Source organism: Phyllostomus discolor, chromosome 5, assembly GCF_004126475.2.
Source record: "Phyllostomus discolor isolate MPI-MPIP mPhyDis1 chromosome 5, mPhyDis1.pri.v3, whole genome shotgun sequence".
Classification (NCBI taxonomy): Eukaryota; Metazoa; Chordata; class Mammalia; order Chiroptera; family Phyllostomidae; genus Phyllostomus; species Phyllostomus discolor.
Window position 1 is genome coordinate 63795914 of NC_040907.2, and position 17372 is coordinate 63813285.

The following is a 17372-nucleotide window of genomic DNA, read 5'->3' on the forward strand; positions in this document are numbered from 1 at the left end:
GTTTGTCTCCCTCTCTTTCTCCTTTCCTTCCTCTCTAAAAATAAATAAGTAACATCTTTAAAAAAAGGAGTAGGCTTTGCTTATGCCCCCAGTGTCAAATAAGCCCCATTTTTCTCAAGCCTATAAAAATTATTAAAAATTTAGAAACAAATGAAGGACAGACAATTCATAAATACTTTATTGCAGTAATTAATACAAAGTTGCAAAAATCCATTTCAAAGGGGTAGAGAGTCAGATCAGGAGAAGACATATATCTCAATGAAATTATACTTTACATAAGTCTCCATTTTATTTTAACTTCATCATTTAGACATTTTTGGGTTATATTGGCTAAGTTAGGAACAAGAATGTATTTCTACTGCATTAATTTCATGCAAGCTGTTTTGAAATAGAAAGGTTAATAATGGTTGGAGGCTTAAAAATTCAATTCTGTTGTGACATGTTCAACATTTATTAACTATTTTTACTGGAGCCTCCATGCGGGTTCTCTTAAGACATTGTGGTGCTGACACGGGGGGTGCGGTTAAGGCAAGTAAGTGAACAAGTTGCTATCTCGTTGTTTGTACAGGCGCAGAGTGGGACTGAGGGATAAGGACTGGGTGTGAGGAAACGGGGCAGGTGATGACCATTCATTGAGAAGTTTTTGGTTAATGAAAATGATCAATAATAGCAATGACAGGACAGTGTGATTCTGGGAGCTTGTCTTTGTTTGAAGGTTTGGCCCAACACAGTTTAAGGCAAGACATAGGGGAGGAAAGGCGTGCCTGAAAGAGATCAGATCCAGAGGAGATGGAGTGAGATGTGCCTCTTTCTCTGTGATGAAGAGAAAGGGACAACCGAGGGAAAGGGGCTTGGGCCGAGGGGCTGGGACCCAGCATGGGTCTGGACTCTGCCCAGCTAGTGCAGGCCTCCCACAATTCCCTGATTCAACTCCTCATGTGTCTTCTTGTCTGCAGTAGTGCGCCCTTACCATCCACTCTGCCACCTAGATCTGATTGTTCGCTCTTCACCCTAAACATGCCTATAGTTTTTGATGTGATATAATCTGAACTCCTCGGTTAGCTTGTGAAGCCTGGCTCTACTTCCCACATTTTCCCTGGCTCCCTGCTCCCACCCAGATGCTCTGGCCTCCCAGTGCTCTCAGAGAGTGGCCCTGGACCAGCAAGGGGAGAACCACCTGGAACCTGTTAAAAGCACTGTCTCAGGCCCTGCCCCAGATTTAATGCAGCTGAAACTCTGAGGGAGGAGCCCAGCAATATGCACTGTACTGAGGCTTCCAGGCATTAGGATGCATGCTTCAGTGTGAGGTCCACTGGTCTTGTTTCTTAGGCGGCCCCCTAAGCCACACTGTGTGTGGGACACCTCCAAACCTCTCTGCTTGCTGTCCTCTCTGCCCAGAAGGCTCCTCTCCCTCCCACTCCCCTTTGAAGGGTCCTCTCAAGGTTCACCCCTCTATAAATCATTTCCTGAGCAGCCCTCTCCACCCTGCCCCATGACTCCCTCTCTCCCCTGGGCTTCCATGGAAACTGTTGAGAAATTCTATTGCTCGTGTGCCAAGCTTCCTTGTAGTTCACGGTTTATGTGACAGCCTCCCCCAAAGCCAGCAAGCTCCACAAGGTGGGAACTGTGTTGGTCCTGACACAGCGCTGGGGCTCAGAAAATGTTTGTTGAGTCAAAATGTTATTGAAAAGCACAGTACAGAGAGAGCAGAGAAGAGGGACTGTGAAGGGTGTGCAAGAGATTAACCACTATGAAATGTTAATAGATCACACTCACTGAGTTCTGTCTGTCTGCTGGGCACCACACTAAGTGCTTTGCATGACTGTGTCATCTAATCCTCCCAACACCCCTGTAGGTGTTGTTAAGTCAGTTAACAGAGATGGAAACTGAGGCACAGTGGGACTACATAATATGCCGGAGATGCCCCCGCTGGTCCACAGCAGAGCTGAGAGCCCCACACCAGCAGCTTTACTCCAGAGCCCATACTCTTAACCCTGCGGTCTGAGACAGGAGGTGGCTTTGTCTGGACCCATTATCAACACTCACTAGCTCGACAAACATTTTCTTAGCTCCTGCTCATGTCAGACTGAGAATACGAACAGGATGCTGAAGTGGGCACAAATACGAGGACAGGCACTTACTAATCTGGCCATCGAGGAGCTCAGATTTTAGCAGAGAAGGGACACCTGCAAGCCAGTGATGTATGATTCGCCTGAGGAAAGACTTCTCCTATCAGGCTGCATGCACTGAGGCGTGTGTGTCGGGCACTCAGGGCTCACCCCTCCATGCTCATTCTCTGTACGCCTGCCTGTCTCGCAGAACTGGACATAAAGCCTCATTTCCAAAATGCCTTGAAGCTGTGGTTCTGGGTGTGATTCCATCAATCAGACACCCTTTGCAAACATTCACTGGTTCTGCCAATCTGCTGCACACAGTGGCAGAACAGTCATTTAAATGATCCTTTGTGGGCACTTGGGGGGAAAGTATGTACAGAAGGCAAAATATTGTTAGGCCAAATGTCTGTAGTAATAAACATTTATGGCAAGCATGAAGAATTCAAAGATCATGAGGTTGGCTGATTTCTTGAATCCCTATGGAGCATAAAGAAAGAAGAGGACAAATAGGGAGTCACCTGCAGCACCCTCCATCTGGTACCAAATTATGCGCCAGTCAGGACTAGGCTCAGCAGTAAGGGACAGAGACTCAGAACAACAGTGCTTAACTGAGTGGGAAGTTCATCTCCCACAGGAAGGTCGAGGGGCAGATGGTTAGGGCTGAGGCAGTTCGGCTGCATGGCACCTCCAGCTGCTGCTCCTCCTCCCCTCGAGAGTGTCCCTGATCTTGATGGTCCAAATGACACCATCAGTCACATCTGTGTTCCAGGCTGAGGGTGTGGGAAGGAGCAAAAAGGGCAGAGGAGTGTGCCAGCTCTCTCCTGCAAAAGTTCTTGGAAACTCGTAGATGAGACTTCCATTTACATTCTGCAGGTTTAGACCAGAGTCCTATATTCTTTACTATATTAGATAGTTCAGCTCCTATAGTTGGTCACCTGGCCACATATAATTGAAATAAAAGTTGTTATTTTAATCAGGAAGGAGAGACGGGGACTGGGGGACAGTCTGTAGTCTCTCCTGCAGGATGCGGGTGGGGGTGTCAGAGGAGGACACTGGGGTGGCTGGGAGCGGGTGAAGGGCTTGCAACAGGTCAAGTAGCTTGAACTCTGTCCTGCTGTCAGTGAGGAGCCATGAGGCAGGTTTAATCAGAAGACAGATGAAAAACTGCAGTATGTTTTACAGGGATCTCCCTGATAGCTGTGATAGGTTCTGTGGACGAAAAAGGGCCACATGCCAAACCTGACAAGCTCAGAAGAGGCCTGCCCAGTGGGCCCTGCAAACTCAGAGACCAAAAGTAAACATACAGGGTGGTCTGAACATAAAAATTCCTAACCAAAAAGTGAGTCATCGAGGACAGTGGCATCCTAGGCCTGCAACTTTCTTGACAAAGGTCACTCTTTACCCGAGGTGAGCCTGTCTATTCTCTTTGCGTCTAAGACAACATATGCTGTAATGTCAGTGTAATCCTCTTTTTCTGGACCCCTCGGGGTACAACCTCCCACCAGAGCCTGAGGCCACAGAACTCCTCACTGTTATCTTGTCCCCTACCTACTATCTCTGTGTGCTGTAAATGTTAATAACTCCTATACCCACCAATGTAAAAGAAGTGTCTCTTCATATTGTTCTGTGTCCAGTCTCAGAGATTTCCCAGGTCTCCTTAATCTACCACCAATGGATTTCATGTAACCCCCTTTATGTCTCCTACTTTAATTCTAATGTATAAAATAAGCTGTAAAACTGCCATCTCTCTAGAGCATTTGCTCAACCCATTGAGATTTTGCTTCCTAGCAATTGTCATCCATTTGGCTCAAATAAACTTATAAAAATTCTCTACAAATTTGGACATTTCTTAGATTGACAGTTCTGAAGAAGAAAGAAGATTCTTATAGTAAAGAGTACATTCTTGAGAAGAATCAGTCCTGCATTCCTCGCCTCTGGATTGTTCTGGGGCCGTTCTCTAGATGACTGGTGGTCTGGATACGTGAGCACGCTTTCCTCAGTCTTCCAGGGGGTAATCAGAGGGTTATCTGGAGGTTTGGTGTATATCCAGGCATTGATATAGTGCTGGAAATGTCCAAAGTTCATGTTACCAGGCTAGTTAAAACAAGAACAGAATCTCTTCCTCATACCTCAACCTACTTGGTCAGAGTAATTTAGCAACTTGACTACAGTGACTCCATTTTATTTGCTCACTCTATTTCTCATCCCCAAGCAGGCGACACAGAGAAGGAGGGGGTGTCTCAGAGTCTGCTCTAAAATGCAGAGTGAGAGGATGAGCTCATTATTTATTTATTTAGAATCTTTTAAATAATGCTCTTCACATGCCACAACAGAGCTGAACATGCATTTAGAGGCCATTTAAAAATTTTATACACTGAAATTTCAAAATAGAGAACTTCATAGGGAGCTTCTACACTACATGAGTCACTTGAATTTAAGATTCTATATTTCTCAGAACTAGTGGGATGATTCTCTCTCGAAGGAACTATTTGTAGAGATGCTCTGACCTGAACCTTTATCACGGTTGAATGACAGGTGTGTCACTAAACCCTTTCTGGTCTGCAGGCTGCAGCTCTCTTGGCCAGTTTTAGAAACCAAGCCCTGAGCTGGACTTGGGCACAGACACAGTCTGTAAGGCTCAGATTTTTATACTTGAGCCCACAGAGGATGGCCATCTAATTTTTACCTGGCTGAGCCACCCGTAACAATTTTTCCATAAAGCCACTGAGTTTATGACTTGCCTTATGCTTGTTTGCACATGTTGACCGTTCATACAGTAAATACTCAAACGAAAGAGAATCTCACCCCTCCTGTTAGCATGATTTGATTGCATTCAGGGTCAAACTAGATGGCCAGGTGAAAATGTACTGGAAATAAAAACAGACCCTGAGAGTTCTTTTTTGGAAACCTATTGGAGATCTTATTTTTGCCTCCTTATTTCAATAACTCACTTGAGTTTTTACATTAGGATTGAGTCATCTCTGTGAAAGAGAATATAAGTCCCCAGGGGGAGAGAAAGATAAATAGCATTCTTAATCCTCACCCAAGTGCTCCATTGTGTTCAGGGTGAACCTTGCAGACTGTGGCTCCTGTCCCCATGGCCACAGATTTAAGGACAGATCTGACATCCAGGCACTGGGGATGAAGCCTGAGCTACCCTGCAGGATCCCAGGGGGACAGCCCCTCTGTGGCAGGCTTCTCAGACAGCTCTGCCGCCACAAAGACATCATGAAGTATCGTCCTGCTCTTGAGAAGAAAACGAGGCTCCCGGAAAAAGACTCACCAAACTGAGCCAGTGCTAGCTCCCTCTCTTTTACCAGATATCACTGAACCAATTCTAAAACACAGTAATTCATCTTCTGGTAATGTTCTCAACTTTGGGGATGTGGTGTCTGCACAGGTGATGGAGGAGAGAGAGCCCTCCTCTCCTCTCTACGTGCAGGCAGAACAGAAGGCCAGGGTTCCTGTCACTCCTGCCATCAGCACCATTGTGCCCTTCTTCTCAATGTACTTCCCTGTGAGGCATGAGGAAGAGTCTGCCAAGAGGGTGTCATGCACAGGCAGCTTCCAGGTGGTAAATATAGCTCTGGATGGTGTGATTCAGTTGGTTGGAGCATCGTGCTGTGAAACAGAAAGGCAGCCACTTCCATCCCTGGTTAACATGCCTGGGTTGCAGGCTTGATCCCCGGTCGGCATGCACATTGGCAGCAACCAACTGATGTTTCTCTCTCACACTAATGTTTCTCTCCCTTTCTTTTCTTTCTCTCTCGCCCCATGTCTGTCTGTCTGTCTGTCTGTCTGTATCTCTTCTTGGGTGAGAATAAAATTTATATGAAGTCTGTCCAGAAAAAGTCCAGCCATTACTAATATAATGAGAATAGTTTGCACGACATGGATGTAATCTGGCAATTACATCTTTTCAGTTTGAACAATTACAGATTTTAAATTAAAAGCACTCATAAGTCATTTCCTCAGGTTTGCCTTTGATAAAAATGAGCAATAGTGCTTAAAAAGCAAAGGATCAAAACTCAATTTTCAAATTCCAGTTAAAGTTTTTCATGGTTTCTTTAAGATCAAAATAATTTTTCTTAGAACTAACATATGCCAAGGCTTGTGTGACTAGTTGTTTTTTAAAGATATATATTTTAAAATATTTTATTTTTAGAGAGGGGAAGGGAGAGAGGGAGAGAATCATCAATGTGTGGTTGCCTCTCACGTGGCCCCCACTGGGGGCCTGACCTGCAACCCAGGCATGTGCCCTGACTCGAAAGCAAACTGGCAACCCTTTGGTTCACAGCCCATGCTCAATCCACTGAGCCACACCAGCCAGGGCTAGTTGTTAGTGGATTTCTATTTCATTTAACGGCACTAAATCTAGAATAAATGTTTTTTGGGGGGTGGGGTTGATTTCACTGATAAAATAATTTAGAGAGATTTCATCATTATTTAATACTGTGCTTAAAAAAGAATGAAACTACCAAAAATAATCTATTAAGTATGTGCTTTTCAAGGTAAAAGCTGTTGGTAAAGAATAAAGGCTAAAAAAGTTCAGGTTGCTATTTTACAAATAGCATTATTTTAAAGGAACTGAATGAAGGAAATATCAAGCCTGCTCAAGAATTGCATTTGATTTATACTCTTCACTAATAAAAAATGAGAAAATAAAAGATTATTCTGAGCCAGGTCCAGATTGAGTACAGAAGAAAAAAATCTCAAGGTCTTCAGAGTAAATAAATGATGACATTATAATCAAGTAGTAACTATACTGAGGTTCTAAGAACTAGCAGCATCTGAGCCCACCCTGGCTGGGATGAACAATTCCTACCTCAGTTTAGACATCAGGTTTAATAGACAACTGGATCCAGAGCTGGGAGGGCAGGTTGTAGGACATCAGTCTAAGTAAGGGCTTCGGGAATATGCAAAGTCTACCTTTTCCCAATCAGTACACTGGACTGGGGCATGGTTTGCTTTAATGGAGCACTGTAGCCAGAAATAAATTTGTCTTGACAGACCAGAAATAAGAAAACTGAGCATCTTAGTGCTGATGCAGCAGGGAAACTAGAAAATCTCACCTGTCCTGCAAGCAGTTCTTTTTAAATGGAGTAAAAACATTCACACACATTACTCAATTCCACTACTTGAACATTTATTTTTCATGATGAAATATGTGTAAGAGGCTACTGGACCTTTGGACAAAACAGAAGTGTTTCTAGTCACCATGACTGTAGGCGCAGAGGGACCTGTGCACACTGACCTCGCCCAGAGTGAACAAGACAAGTCAGGAAAAGCAGGCTGCCCAGGTGTATCCTGCATCTCCCAGCGGCCTTTAGAGTATTGTTTGTTACTAAACTATTTCAGTCACAGCCTTACTGCCCTAATGTTGAAAGGCTAGAGGTCCAGTTCCTAATAGGATTGCTAGGGTAACCATCACAAAACACGGTTGAGTCTGACTCATGAACCAAACGGTAACCTTTTAGGGTGGCACATTAAGAATTGAACAATTTCACTTAAAAAGCCATACCAAAAGACACTGTAGCAGTCTGGCATAAGTTAAAAACTTAGAGATTCAGAAAAAAAATTTTAATATTTCTTTTTAGAGAGGGGGAAGGGAAGCAGAGAGGGAAACATCGATGTAAGAGACATCCATTAACTACTTCTGGTGTGTGCCGTGGCCCAGCTGGGGTCTGAACCCGCAGCTCAGGCTTGTGCCCCGACTGGGAACTGAACAGGCAACCGTTTGCTTTGCAGGATGACACACAACCAAACCACACTGGTCGGGCCAGATCTGGATTTTTAAGTTCTGATTTTATCACTTACTAATTATGTGACCTTAAGTTCATCACTTAATATCTAAGTCTGTTACCAGCTCTAAAAATAAGGTTGATAACCCATAGGGTTATTGAAGCATAAGAAACTGTGTTTTAGGCCCAGGTGTTTCAGAGGGCACAGAGGGTGGACTGCCCGACCCATGTTGGGCGTTTCACGGGCAAGACTCAAACTTCTGTGTTGAGCTGCACCAAGTTTGTGTCTTTTATCCGTACCATGGCCTATTCCATCCTAATACTGTGCAGGGATCCAAGCTACGTGGGGCTGGAAATGTACACAAAACTGCACACCCTCCTGAGAAGAGTGTTAGGATTTTGACCTGAAATTTAAAGTCTTTTTATGCTAATGCAGTGATATGCTATTTGTTTCATTACTATTTTATAGTTTTCATTAACAATGATGTTTATTATGTTAAGCATCATACTGGATATACATATAGATCTGAACATAAAATATATGAATATTGAAGATATTTATGTATCACTGGCATTAAAGTAACTCCTAAGGCTGAATCAATTATCTGTAAATGCCAAAAATTAAAAAAAAAACCTCTAACCAGCCAAGTAAAAGTTTCTGTATAAATCAAACAATTTAATCAACAGCCCACTCCACTTTTACATCCAGTGTAAAAAAACACTGTCTTCAGAAAAATGACTAGAATAACCTATTTCATTATCCTTATCTACATGGCCCAAAGCTTTGTAAATGCTATTTCTGCTAGATAATAATATGTGTTTTTGTGGGCAGAAAATCTTATACTGCTTTGCAGGTCATTATTTTGTTGAAAACCAAGTGCAGCAAAATAAAACAATAATGTATTGATTCCACAGTACTTCCCATAGGAAATAACGCAAAGACTAACTGGAATGGGAGCCCAGCCAAGTCACTCTTACTAAGTCCCAGGGCAGAACAGTTAGTCCGAGTACTAACACACAACTGAACAGCAGGTATCATCGTCACTACAATTTAGGTTTACGGAGCTGGTCTCCCACTCCACTCTGAGGTTCTCAGGGGCAGGGAACGTGCTCAGCTGTCTTCCAATCCCCATGGACTAGAATGGATAAATAAGTCCCAGCACACAGCAGGTAGTCCATAAATGCTTATCATGAGATTGAAAAAAATTTAAGGGCAAACACATAGAAAAGTATATTTACTGGACTTCCACAACCCATGCTTACTTTAAATCCAGTCTAGAAATAACAGCATGATTTACATTAGGCAACACACTGTGAAGGTTTTTACAGCAGGGCCATCCAGAGGGGCTTGCGGGCTCGGGGCGTGCAACTGCAAAACCTCTCCTGCTCTGCCGGGGCGGCTGAGCCCGGGTTCCACTCTCCTCCTCACCACACACCGTGGAATTGTTTTCCCAGCAAAACCATGTTATCACAAGCCTACGAACAAGTCCAGTAAGATGGGCAATATGGAACTCTAAATAGACAATAGTATTTTAATTATACTATGAGGAAAATGACTTTCTCTGGACCGTTCTATGAATCTAAACATTTAATGCATTGCTTCTATGAGAAAACACCTATTAAGTTAAATTTTAACTTTAATTTTCTGTCATGATTATTCTATTAAGTTTCTCATCATCATAAACTGAAGATACAAAAAAATTAAGAGTAGGAAATAAAGTTTTTCTGTTAAATTTTGTCACTTTTCCCTGGCTGGCGTAGCTCAGTGGATTGAGCACGGGCTGGGAACCAAAGTGTCCCAGGTTCGATTCCCAGTCAGGGTACATTCCTGGGTTGCAGGCCATAACCCCCAGCAACCGCACATTGATGTTTCTCTCTCTCTCTCCCTCTCTCTCTCTCTCTCCCTCTCTTCCCTCTCTAAAATAAATAAATAAAATCTTTAAAAAAAAAAAAATTTTGTCACTTTTATGTTCTGAAAATTCAAAATGGAATATGCCATGTAAAAACAAACTTCAGGTACAAAAGGCTTCCGAATTACACATCGATTGATAAACAAGGAAACAGGATTATCAGGATTTTCAGGCTGAAGTACTCTGCGGTACCATCATCTAATCAGGCGAAACGTCAGGCTGCCGTGCAGCTGTGTCTTTAGAACGTTACAAATACGCAGAGAAGGAAGGAAACCAAAATCCTAGGAGTTTTACATGTGAAGCCAGGAGTTTTCCCACACCCTGGGAAGTGGGCACAACTGGGAACCCCTCTGGGGCAGGAAGCACAGCACAGCACAGCACAGCCAGTACCGTTGGGTGAAACAGACAGCTTCCAACAGGCCTGTACCAACTTTTATCAAAGGACAATGAGCCTGGCTTTGATTTTACTGTTTCTCAAGGAATTTTCTTTCCAATATGAGAATTCAACCGATTTTGAAATGTTAACACAATAAAAAACAGATACTCCTTTGTAGAAATCCAATGGCATGGAATACAGTATTTCCTAAAGAGATTTACTGTAAAATTTTAATGCCCATTTCTGGCAAAATACACCACAGAAACTCCTAGGGAAAAGAATTCTTGACAAATGTATCACTGACTAAAAATTCCAGATTGTTCTTCTTTGATCACATTATTGCTCAATAGCAAAAGAATGATATCCCAGCTGTTTTCCTTTGGAATATAGAACCATCTCTGAAACTGCATCATTTTCTATTATTTTAAATGGTGAAGAAATGACCATGCATCCAGCAGAAGGTAGTGAGTGCCAAATATACTCTTGTTCAAAAGCTAGATTTTTTGAGACTATAAATGTGGTTACTTTCTCATGAGTAGTTACATTAACCTTGTACGATACTCAGTAATATCCTATTAACCCAGAAAAAATGGTTGCTGCTACACAATTCCAAAGAATTATACTACATATAGTGAATGAGTGACAAAAACACTTTTTAAAAACATGACCAATTTAAATGGAACAGCCACCGCTGAGCTGGCAGCCACTGGGACTAAACTACGACAGCCAGCGAGGAAGGGTCTGTGCAGGCTTCTGTGCAGAGAGACCGCAAAGGCTGGGCGCTTAAAACTTTTTGATGAAAATTCGGGAAAGAGCCTGTGTCTGCACATATTATTATTACTATCCATAATAACATACATGAAGAAACATGCAACCAGTTCTGAAAATGACATGACACCAGTTTGTCCAGAGTGAATCTGGATTGTGAAATCCAGTGCTTTTACACTGTCTGATTTTCTTAACATTAGTGGCAAACACCTCACTGAAAACTTATTTAAAAATGACTGACAACTATACAAAGCCTTAGCTGGTACAGCTGTTACGGTATGGGTACCCATCTGGTAAAGAAAATATCACCATCCAAACATCTTAAATATCTTAATATTTTCTGTTATCCGAATACCTTAAGCCAAATTCTTAAATTGCTTTATTTGAAGATACTTTTGTTGTCTTACCTCTATTACCCCATAATCAATACTCCTTTGAAAAATTATAATATCCTACATATATAAAAAAATCTAACATTGTAGAATCTCAAAAATGTATGCTAGGGATGTCAATTATCTAGAGAACTTGGCTTCATGGAATAGCTTGAGTATTTATTGCTCAAATGGGTTCAAAAAACTCTTAAAATATAATGTGGCAATGGCTCTAATACACCTGTAAACAATACCACTAATAAAAATTTTATTGGCATGAAATACTATAATTATGGATGTGTAAAATTTTTATATCTTAAAGCTTCTTAACATAATCATGTATATCTATGTACAAAACATACATAAATTTCACTTTATTTAAACCATAAAAGAGCAAATTTCAAATCACACTAAACATAATAAATATAGAACTTGCTTTGTTAAAAATCTACAGTATACATTCAAGTAAAGGCTAAATTCTCAATGCCAACTAGATATGGGACAAAATTAAAACATTTACAACCATCGGTTTCCTAAAGGTGCTATTTTAATACCTACAGAGGAAACCCACCCTAGTACTTCTGTCTCCATCCAAACCTCTATACATTCCTTTATTCACAGAACCAGATGCTTCTGTTACTAAAAATACATATCCAAACCTTTATATCCTTTTAAATAGAGTCAACATTTTAGTTCTTTGGGGGAGGAACAGGAAGTCCAAACAAACAACTCAGACAATCTTAAATCATTAGAGATGATTGACTTTATGACACACCCTGTTTCAATTGAGATGTGAAATTTGATGGACACGTTAATGGAAAAAATTCCAGTCCGTGTGCCTAAGGTAAGTCATCTTTCTCTACGTGAGAATTTGTGTAGGTCAAGGAGCACCCACTGCAGCAGCCGTCCTGCGATCCAGGCCTGGAGGCCACGCTCCACTTCTGACTTGCACACTCTCTTCCAGCCCGATTTGGTTTGGCCTCTTCAGGAGTTACATTCAGCACATTGATTGAACTATTGGGGAAAGAAAAGTAGATCTTAAAATCACCCCCTTCTCCTTTAATACTTTAGATATGCCTCAGTGTCTAAAGGCTGAGTGCTCCCTTGTCCCACGCTAAGTAAATTTTAAATCCACACTGATCAGGAGCAAAGAAGTCTTTCAAAATAGCCTAATTATTCACTTTTACCTTATCCATGTATTAATTATCTCTCCAGTCTAACTCTAAAGCATGCTGCCCAACTAAAGCCCAAGACAACTTGTGAGTTTTGAAAGCTAGTGTTTCCCAAATCCCCATTTTTCTGCCACTGTTTTATAATCTCTTTACAGGTTCTTTCAGCGTTCGTCTGTTCATTCAAGCATGGTTTCACCTACCAGCCCACTCACCCACACAGGTATTTAACGAGTGCCTGCAAAGGTGGTTAAGAGTCCATACCCAAGATGGACCACTTACTATGTCACTTTGGCAAGTTAAACCTCCGTGTTCTCTAACTTCCTCAGCCGTGAAACAAAAGTAGAAACAGTGCCTAGCTCACAGGCTGCGCTAGGAACTAAATGAGTTACAAACACGGAGCACTTACGATAGTGCTCAATGCCACGTGTCGGGGCATAACCACCTGGTGTCTGATCACAGACACAGCTCCTACCTGCAGGGACACATTCTGAAAGGTATGCTCTGCAACCAGCTTCAAAACAAAGAAATCTAGTTAAATGATTACTTTCAAATTTACAGGGGTGAGCCAACAAATAATACATTTTTATCAAGTGAATATCTTATGTAATTTTTTTTCACAGAAACTCTTTTCCTAAATGTTCTGACTTTGGCTCACTCACTTGATTTTACAATGTGGCAATCTTTGAAAAAAAGTTGCTTTAATACTACAAATTTAAACCAAAAACGTAATTCAAGACTGCTTTTAAAAAAAGGGAACTGCTTACAATTCAGCTCTCAGAATCCCTTCCATCTCAGATGAGGTAAGATCAATGATCAACTAAATCCTCTAACTTAGTACCTAGTTACTCTGCATGGAATCCAGCCACAGGCTTTATGTAAAATTCCATCCTACAGAGAAGGAGCAATGAGGATGTTATAAAAATTAGCCACAAATACTCCTAATTATTTGCTATAATCTTATTACAAACCAAGATCTAAGGTGCTTCAGGAGCAGCAACCCAAATTTACCAAGTAATACAAAATCTCAAGCCCCGGTCGGGCAGCTTGGCTGGCTGGAGCACCGTCCCAAACACCAAAGGGTGTGGAATCTGTCCCTGCCCAGGGCACATACAGTGCTTGTGGGTTGGATCCCTGGTGGGGAGCATGCAAGAGGCAACTTAATTGATGTTTCTCTCTCCCCACCCATACCTCTCCCTCCCCTTAAAAATCAGTGAAAACATATCCTTGGGTGAGGATTTAAAAAAAAACATATAAAATTTCAAGAGCTACATCAAGCTGCGACAACTTCTCTCCTGATAAGTAGTCACACAACTCTTTTCTATGTGTGATCCTCAGAGGCCAGTAACTGTGAATAGCTTAATGAAATCTCTTTTAGTTAAAAATTTTGCTTCTATGATGCTATGTTGTATAGTGTAAAACCTTGGAATACAAGAAACAGAAAAGCATTTTTATAATCCATTCATGTTTACACATATTTTTCTTTTCATAGCCTGTTACTAAAGGTTTACAATGTACCAAGTACTATCTTTCACCACACCCTATAACATACATAGGTACTAAATGTGGGACTTTCATTAAACATAAAACAATGTCTTCAAGAAATACTTATGGCAAATATTCCATAACTAAAAATAATTATGTAAAAAGGTAAACATTTTAAATACATAAAGATAATTGAGGCAACTATGCTATGTTCTATTTTAGATATAAAACACATTACTTATAATTGGTAATTGGGATGTATGTCTGAATTATATATGTAAATTTAGACATTCATTCTAGTTGAGTATGGTTCTGATTGGTCTAATTTGAGTGTTTTTTTTTTTAATTTAAAGATTTTAAATTAATTAATTAATTTTTTTTAGAGAGGGAAGGGAGGAAGATAGAGAGAGAGAGAGAGAGAAACTTCAATGTGCGGTGGCTGGGGGTTATGGCCTGCACCCAGGCATGTGCCCTGGCTGGGAATCGAACCTGCGACACTTTGGTTCCCAGCCTGCGCTCAATCCACTGACCTATGCCAGCCAGGGCTAATTTGAGTGTTTCAATAACATTCTATGTAAGAAAACACTTTTAGCTCGCATTATTTTTTTTTTACTATAAATTAAATAAATGTTCCTTTCCCATACTCAATCCATCAGTCAACCTAGTAGCTGTAACTGCAAAACAGACCCCCAAGTTCAAACGTTTCTATCTCTGGGTCATGACCCTCACCCCAATCACCATCGCCTCTCACCTCTGCTGCACTAATGCCTCCTGAGCCCCCCAGCTTATATTACTGGCTCCAAGCATGCTTCCTACATAATAAAGTGGAGTCATATTTTTAAAACTTAAATTTTTTTCACACTCCTGCTTAAAAGTCTCCAATGCTTTTCCAATGCCCTTAAAATAATATCTGACCTACAAATACAGACTCAATTGTTCTATGGATAAAATCCCAAGTGCGTGCAGGGGTGGGCAGCGGAGTGGGGTTACATATGGGTGATATTATCACCAGCGGACAACTACCGGAGCACAGTGATGAGTATACAGGGGTTCCTGACCTCATTTTCTCTATATCTATATACACTTGAACTTATACATAATAATGTTTTAATCCCAACCTATTCACCCAGGGCCTTAAAGGTAGGACCCTCCTGCCCAACTCCCACCTCCTTGTCTTGCTTGCTAACTACACTCACCACCCACACACAGTGTCCTCACCTCAGGGTCCCTACGCTTGCCTAAACTAAAGGGCTCTTCCCCCAGCCCCTCCTTGCCCCCAATATTTACTTAGAGTCCTAATCCTTTCAAAAATCAACTATAAGTTAAGAATCTTGTTTTTTTTAAAGCTTCATATTTTTGTTTTAAAATTCATCTGTTTAACAACTCTTGGTCCTTGGGCTATTCGGCTTCTTCGATACTTCACTGCACACCGGTGTCTCCCCACCACGGGCCAAGTGGGCAGCCCGCCTGGCTCCTCTTTCCAGGGCGCCTGGCAGACTGTAGGCCCTCACCGCTGTCTCCTGCTTTAAGAGGCAAGTGATCGCCAGCTGACTTTGCAACGAGCCTCCTAGCCCTTTTCTATTCCTCTGTATCACTAGGAATGGTCTATCCGCTTAGTTAACACTCACTCAGAGCAGGCTGTGGGGTAGACAATTGACATTATACCTTAGAAAATGATTTAACAACTTGAGACAGAGGAAAATGCCAAAATGCAGCAGTTAATAGTAATATGTAGGGTTCCTGGGATGGGGCTGGGGAGCAATAGTTTCACCCTGTCGCCCCTGGGTGCAGGTCCTCTTTACAAGTCAGGGTGAGTGGGCTTTCCTTAGGGCTCTGCCCTTCAACACCAATGAAATGGGCACATCAAAAGAAACTTTGCAATATGTACTCTATAAAAACTGTCAAAACAATATTCTATCTAATAAAACTACAGAACTTAAAATATTAAGTGATTCCTAGAAATAAGAGTATGTTTTAAATTGTATTTTAGATGTGAAATAAAAATAATCACATTATATCATTTTGTTCCCAGAAGACAGGGACCAGATCTACCTGTTCACATCTGCATTTCCAACACCTAACAGCTGTCCATATGTAATAGACACCCACTAAATATTTGCATAATCAATGAATCAAATGACTAAATTGCTCCTGAAAGCCTCCACCATTGCTCGTACTACAGACAGGCCAACTCTTCCTAGAACTCTAGCGAAGCTCCGTTATGTGAGGAGACGGCTGTAGACCAATACCTGTGCTCCGACACACAGGGCCGTGTGTGGCAGAAGTCGGACGTCGACGGAGAAGCAGGAAGAGATTTGGTAAATTTAGAGGAACAAACTGGAGCCCCGTTAGACACACCATGAGGCTTCTGTCGTGGCCGTGAGTGCGCTGTAAGATTGTCCTGGTCAGAACCTGTGGGGCAGAGCATGCGGTGAGGTGTTAAATGCAGCACAGGTGATCAACTATGACGGTCATTCATAGTTCTCAGTGAGGCGTGAGACGGAGACAGGCAGTCTTTGTTACACAGATTCCACAAACGTTTGGGAGGATCTAGTTTTAAGAATATTTGTTTTATAAATTCATAAATTTTAAAAGACACTCAATCTTATTACACAACACTGGTCTTTGGTGTGCACAGTCCTGCCGTCACTCTCATTTTCACTACAATAAATAAAATACTAAAGTTGATTTTTTTAAGCTCCAATTAGAAAACTCTTACTGGTGCTCTCCAAAGTTTTATATTAATAATTTACAGTATTTTATTTACATGCATTTTCAAATTACAGAGTTTATGAAGTACTCACTTCCTGAGAAGGCACTGAAAAGTCTCACATTTTCTGAATTCTGGTGGTCAAAGGTAGTCATATTTAAGAACTGTTGCTTTAACCAACTAGCTCTTTCTTCTTCAAATGCCTTTCTCTATCATAACAAGCAAACCAAAGAAATATTGATCAGTATTTTAGCATTCATGTAACTGCCGTTTTACATGATTTCTCTAGCTATTTGTGTTTGCCTTCTGGCTATCAGGTATATATTTCTTAAGTCCAATGAATTAACCTAGAAAACTAAAAAATATTTAAGAAAATTGTTTAAAAAATAAAAAGTCACCCATTTCACCTAATAAACCAACTAATCACTATTTTTCATGTCAATTTTCAATAAATTCAAATGAATACAAAAATTAGCATATTAGCATAAATTTTGAACACATAGAAGATTATAAAATCACCCACACACACACCCACACACACACACACAAACAAACAGAGAAGATACCCCACTGTAAATTAACCAGGTGAGAACGGAGGGCAGGCTTCACCAAGCATTGCTGTTGTCCTCCAACCATCTGCCAGCACTAGCAGCTGCCACTAAGCCACAAGGGGCACCTGTCAAACCTCCCCATTCTGCACAGCTGATGGGTCCTGCACTGAATTCTCC

At 41.4% G+C, this 17372-nt stretch overlaps 1 protein-coding gene across 9 annotated transcripts in view; it reads right to left on the reverse strand.

The window, feature by feature from the left end:
• Positions 1 to 9806: 9806 nt before the first annotated feature.
• The window catches only part of LOC114497542 (SSX family member 2 interacting protein), a 45239-nt gene continuing 37673 nt past the window's right edge, over positions 9807 to 17372 (reverse strand). For 5 of the 9 annotated variants that reach the window (XM_036026354.1, XM_036026352.1, XM_036026357.1 and 2 more), the window contains exons 12-14: positions 16739 to 16853; positions 16184 to 16346; positions 9807 to 12294 (exon numbers count right to left, since the gene is read on the reverse strand). In XM_036026354.1, coding sequence (XP_035882247.1) covers positions 12120 to 12294; positions 16184 to 16346; positions 16739 to 16853 — 453 coding nt within the window. In that variant the 3' untranslated portion in view covers positions 9807 to 12119. Of the gene's footprint in view, positions 12298 to 16183; positions 16347 to 16738; positions 16854 to 17372 lie in introns of all 9 variants that reach the window. The other 4 variants (XM_036026355.1, XM_036026353.1, XM_036026350.1 and 1 more) reach the window with 1 other exon arrangement.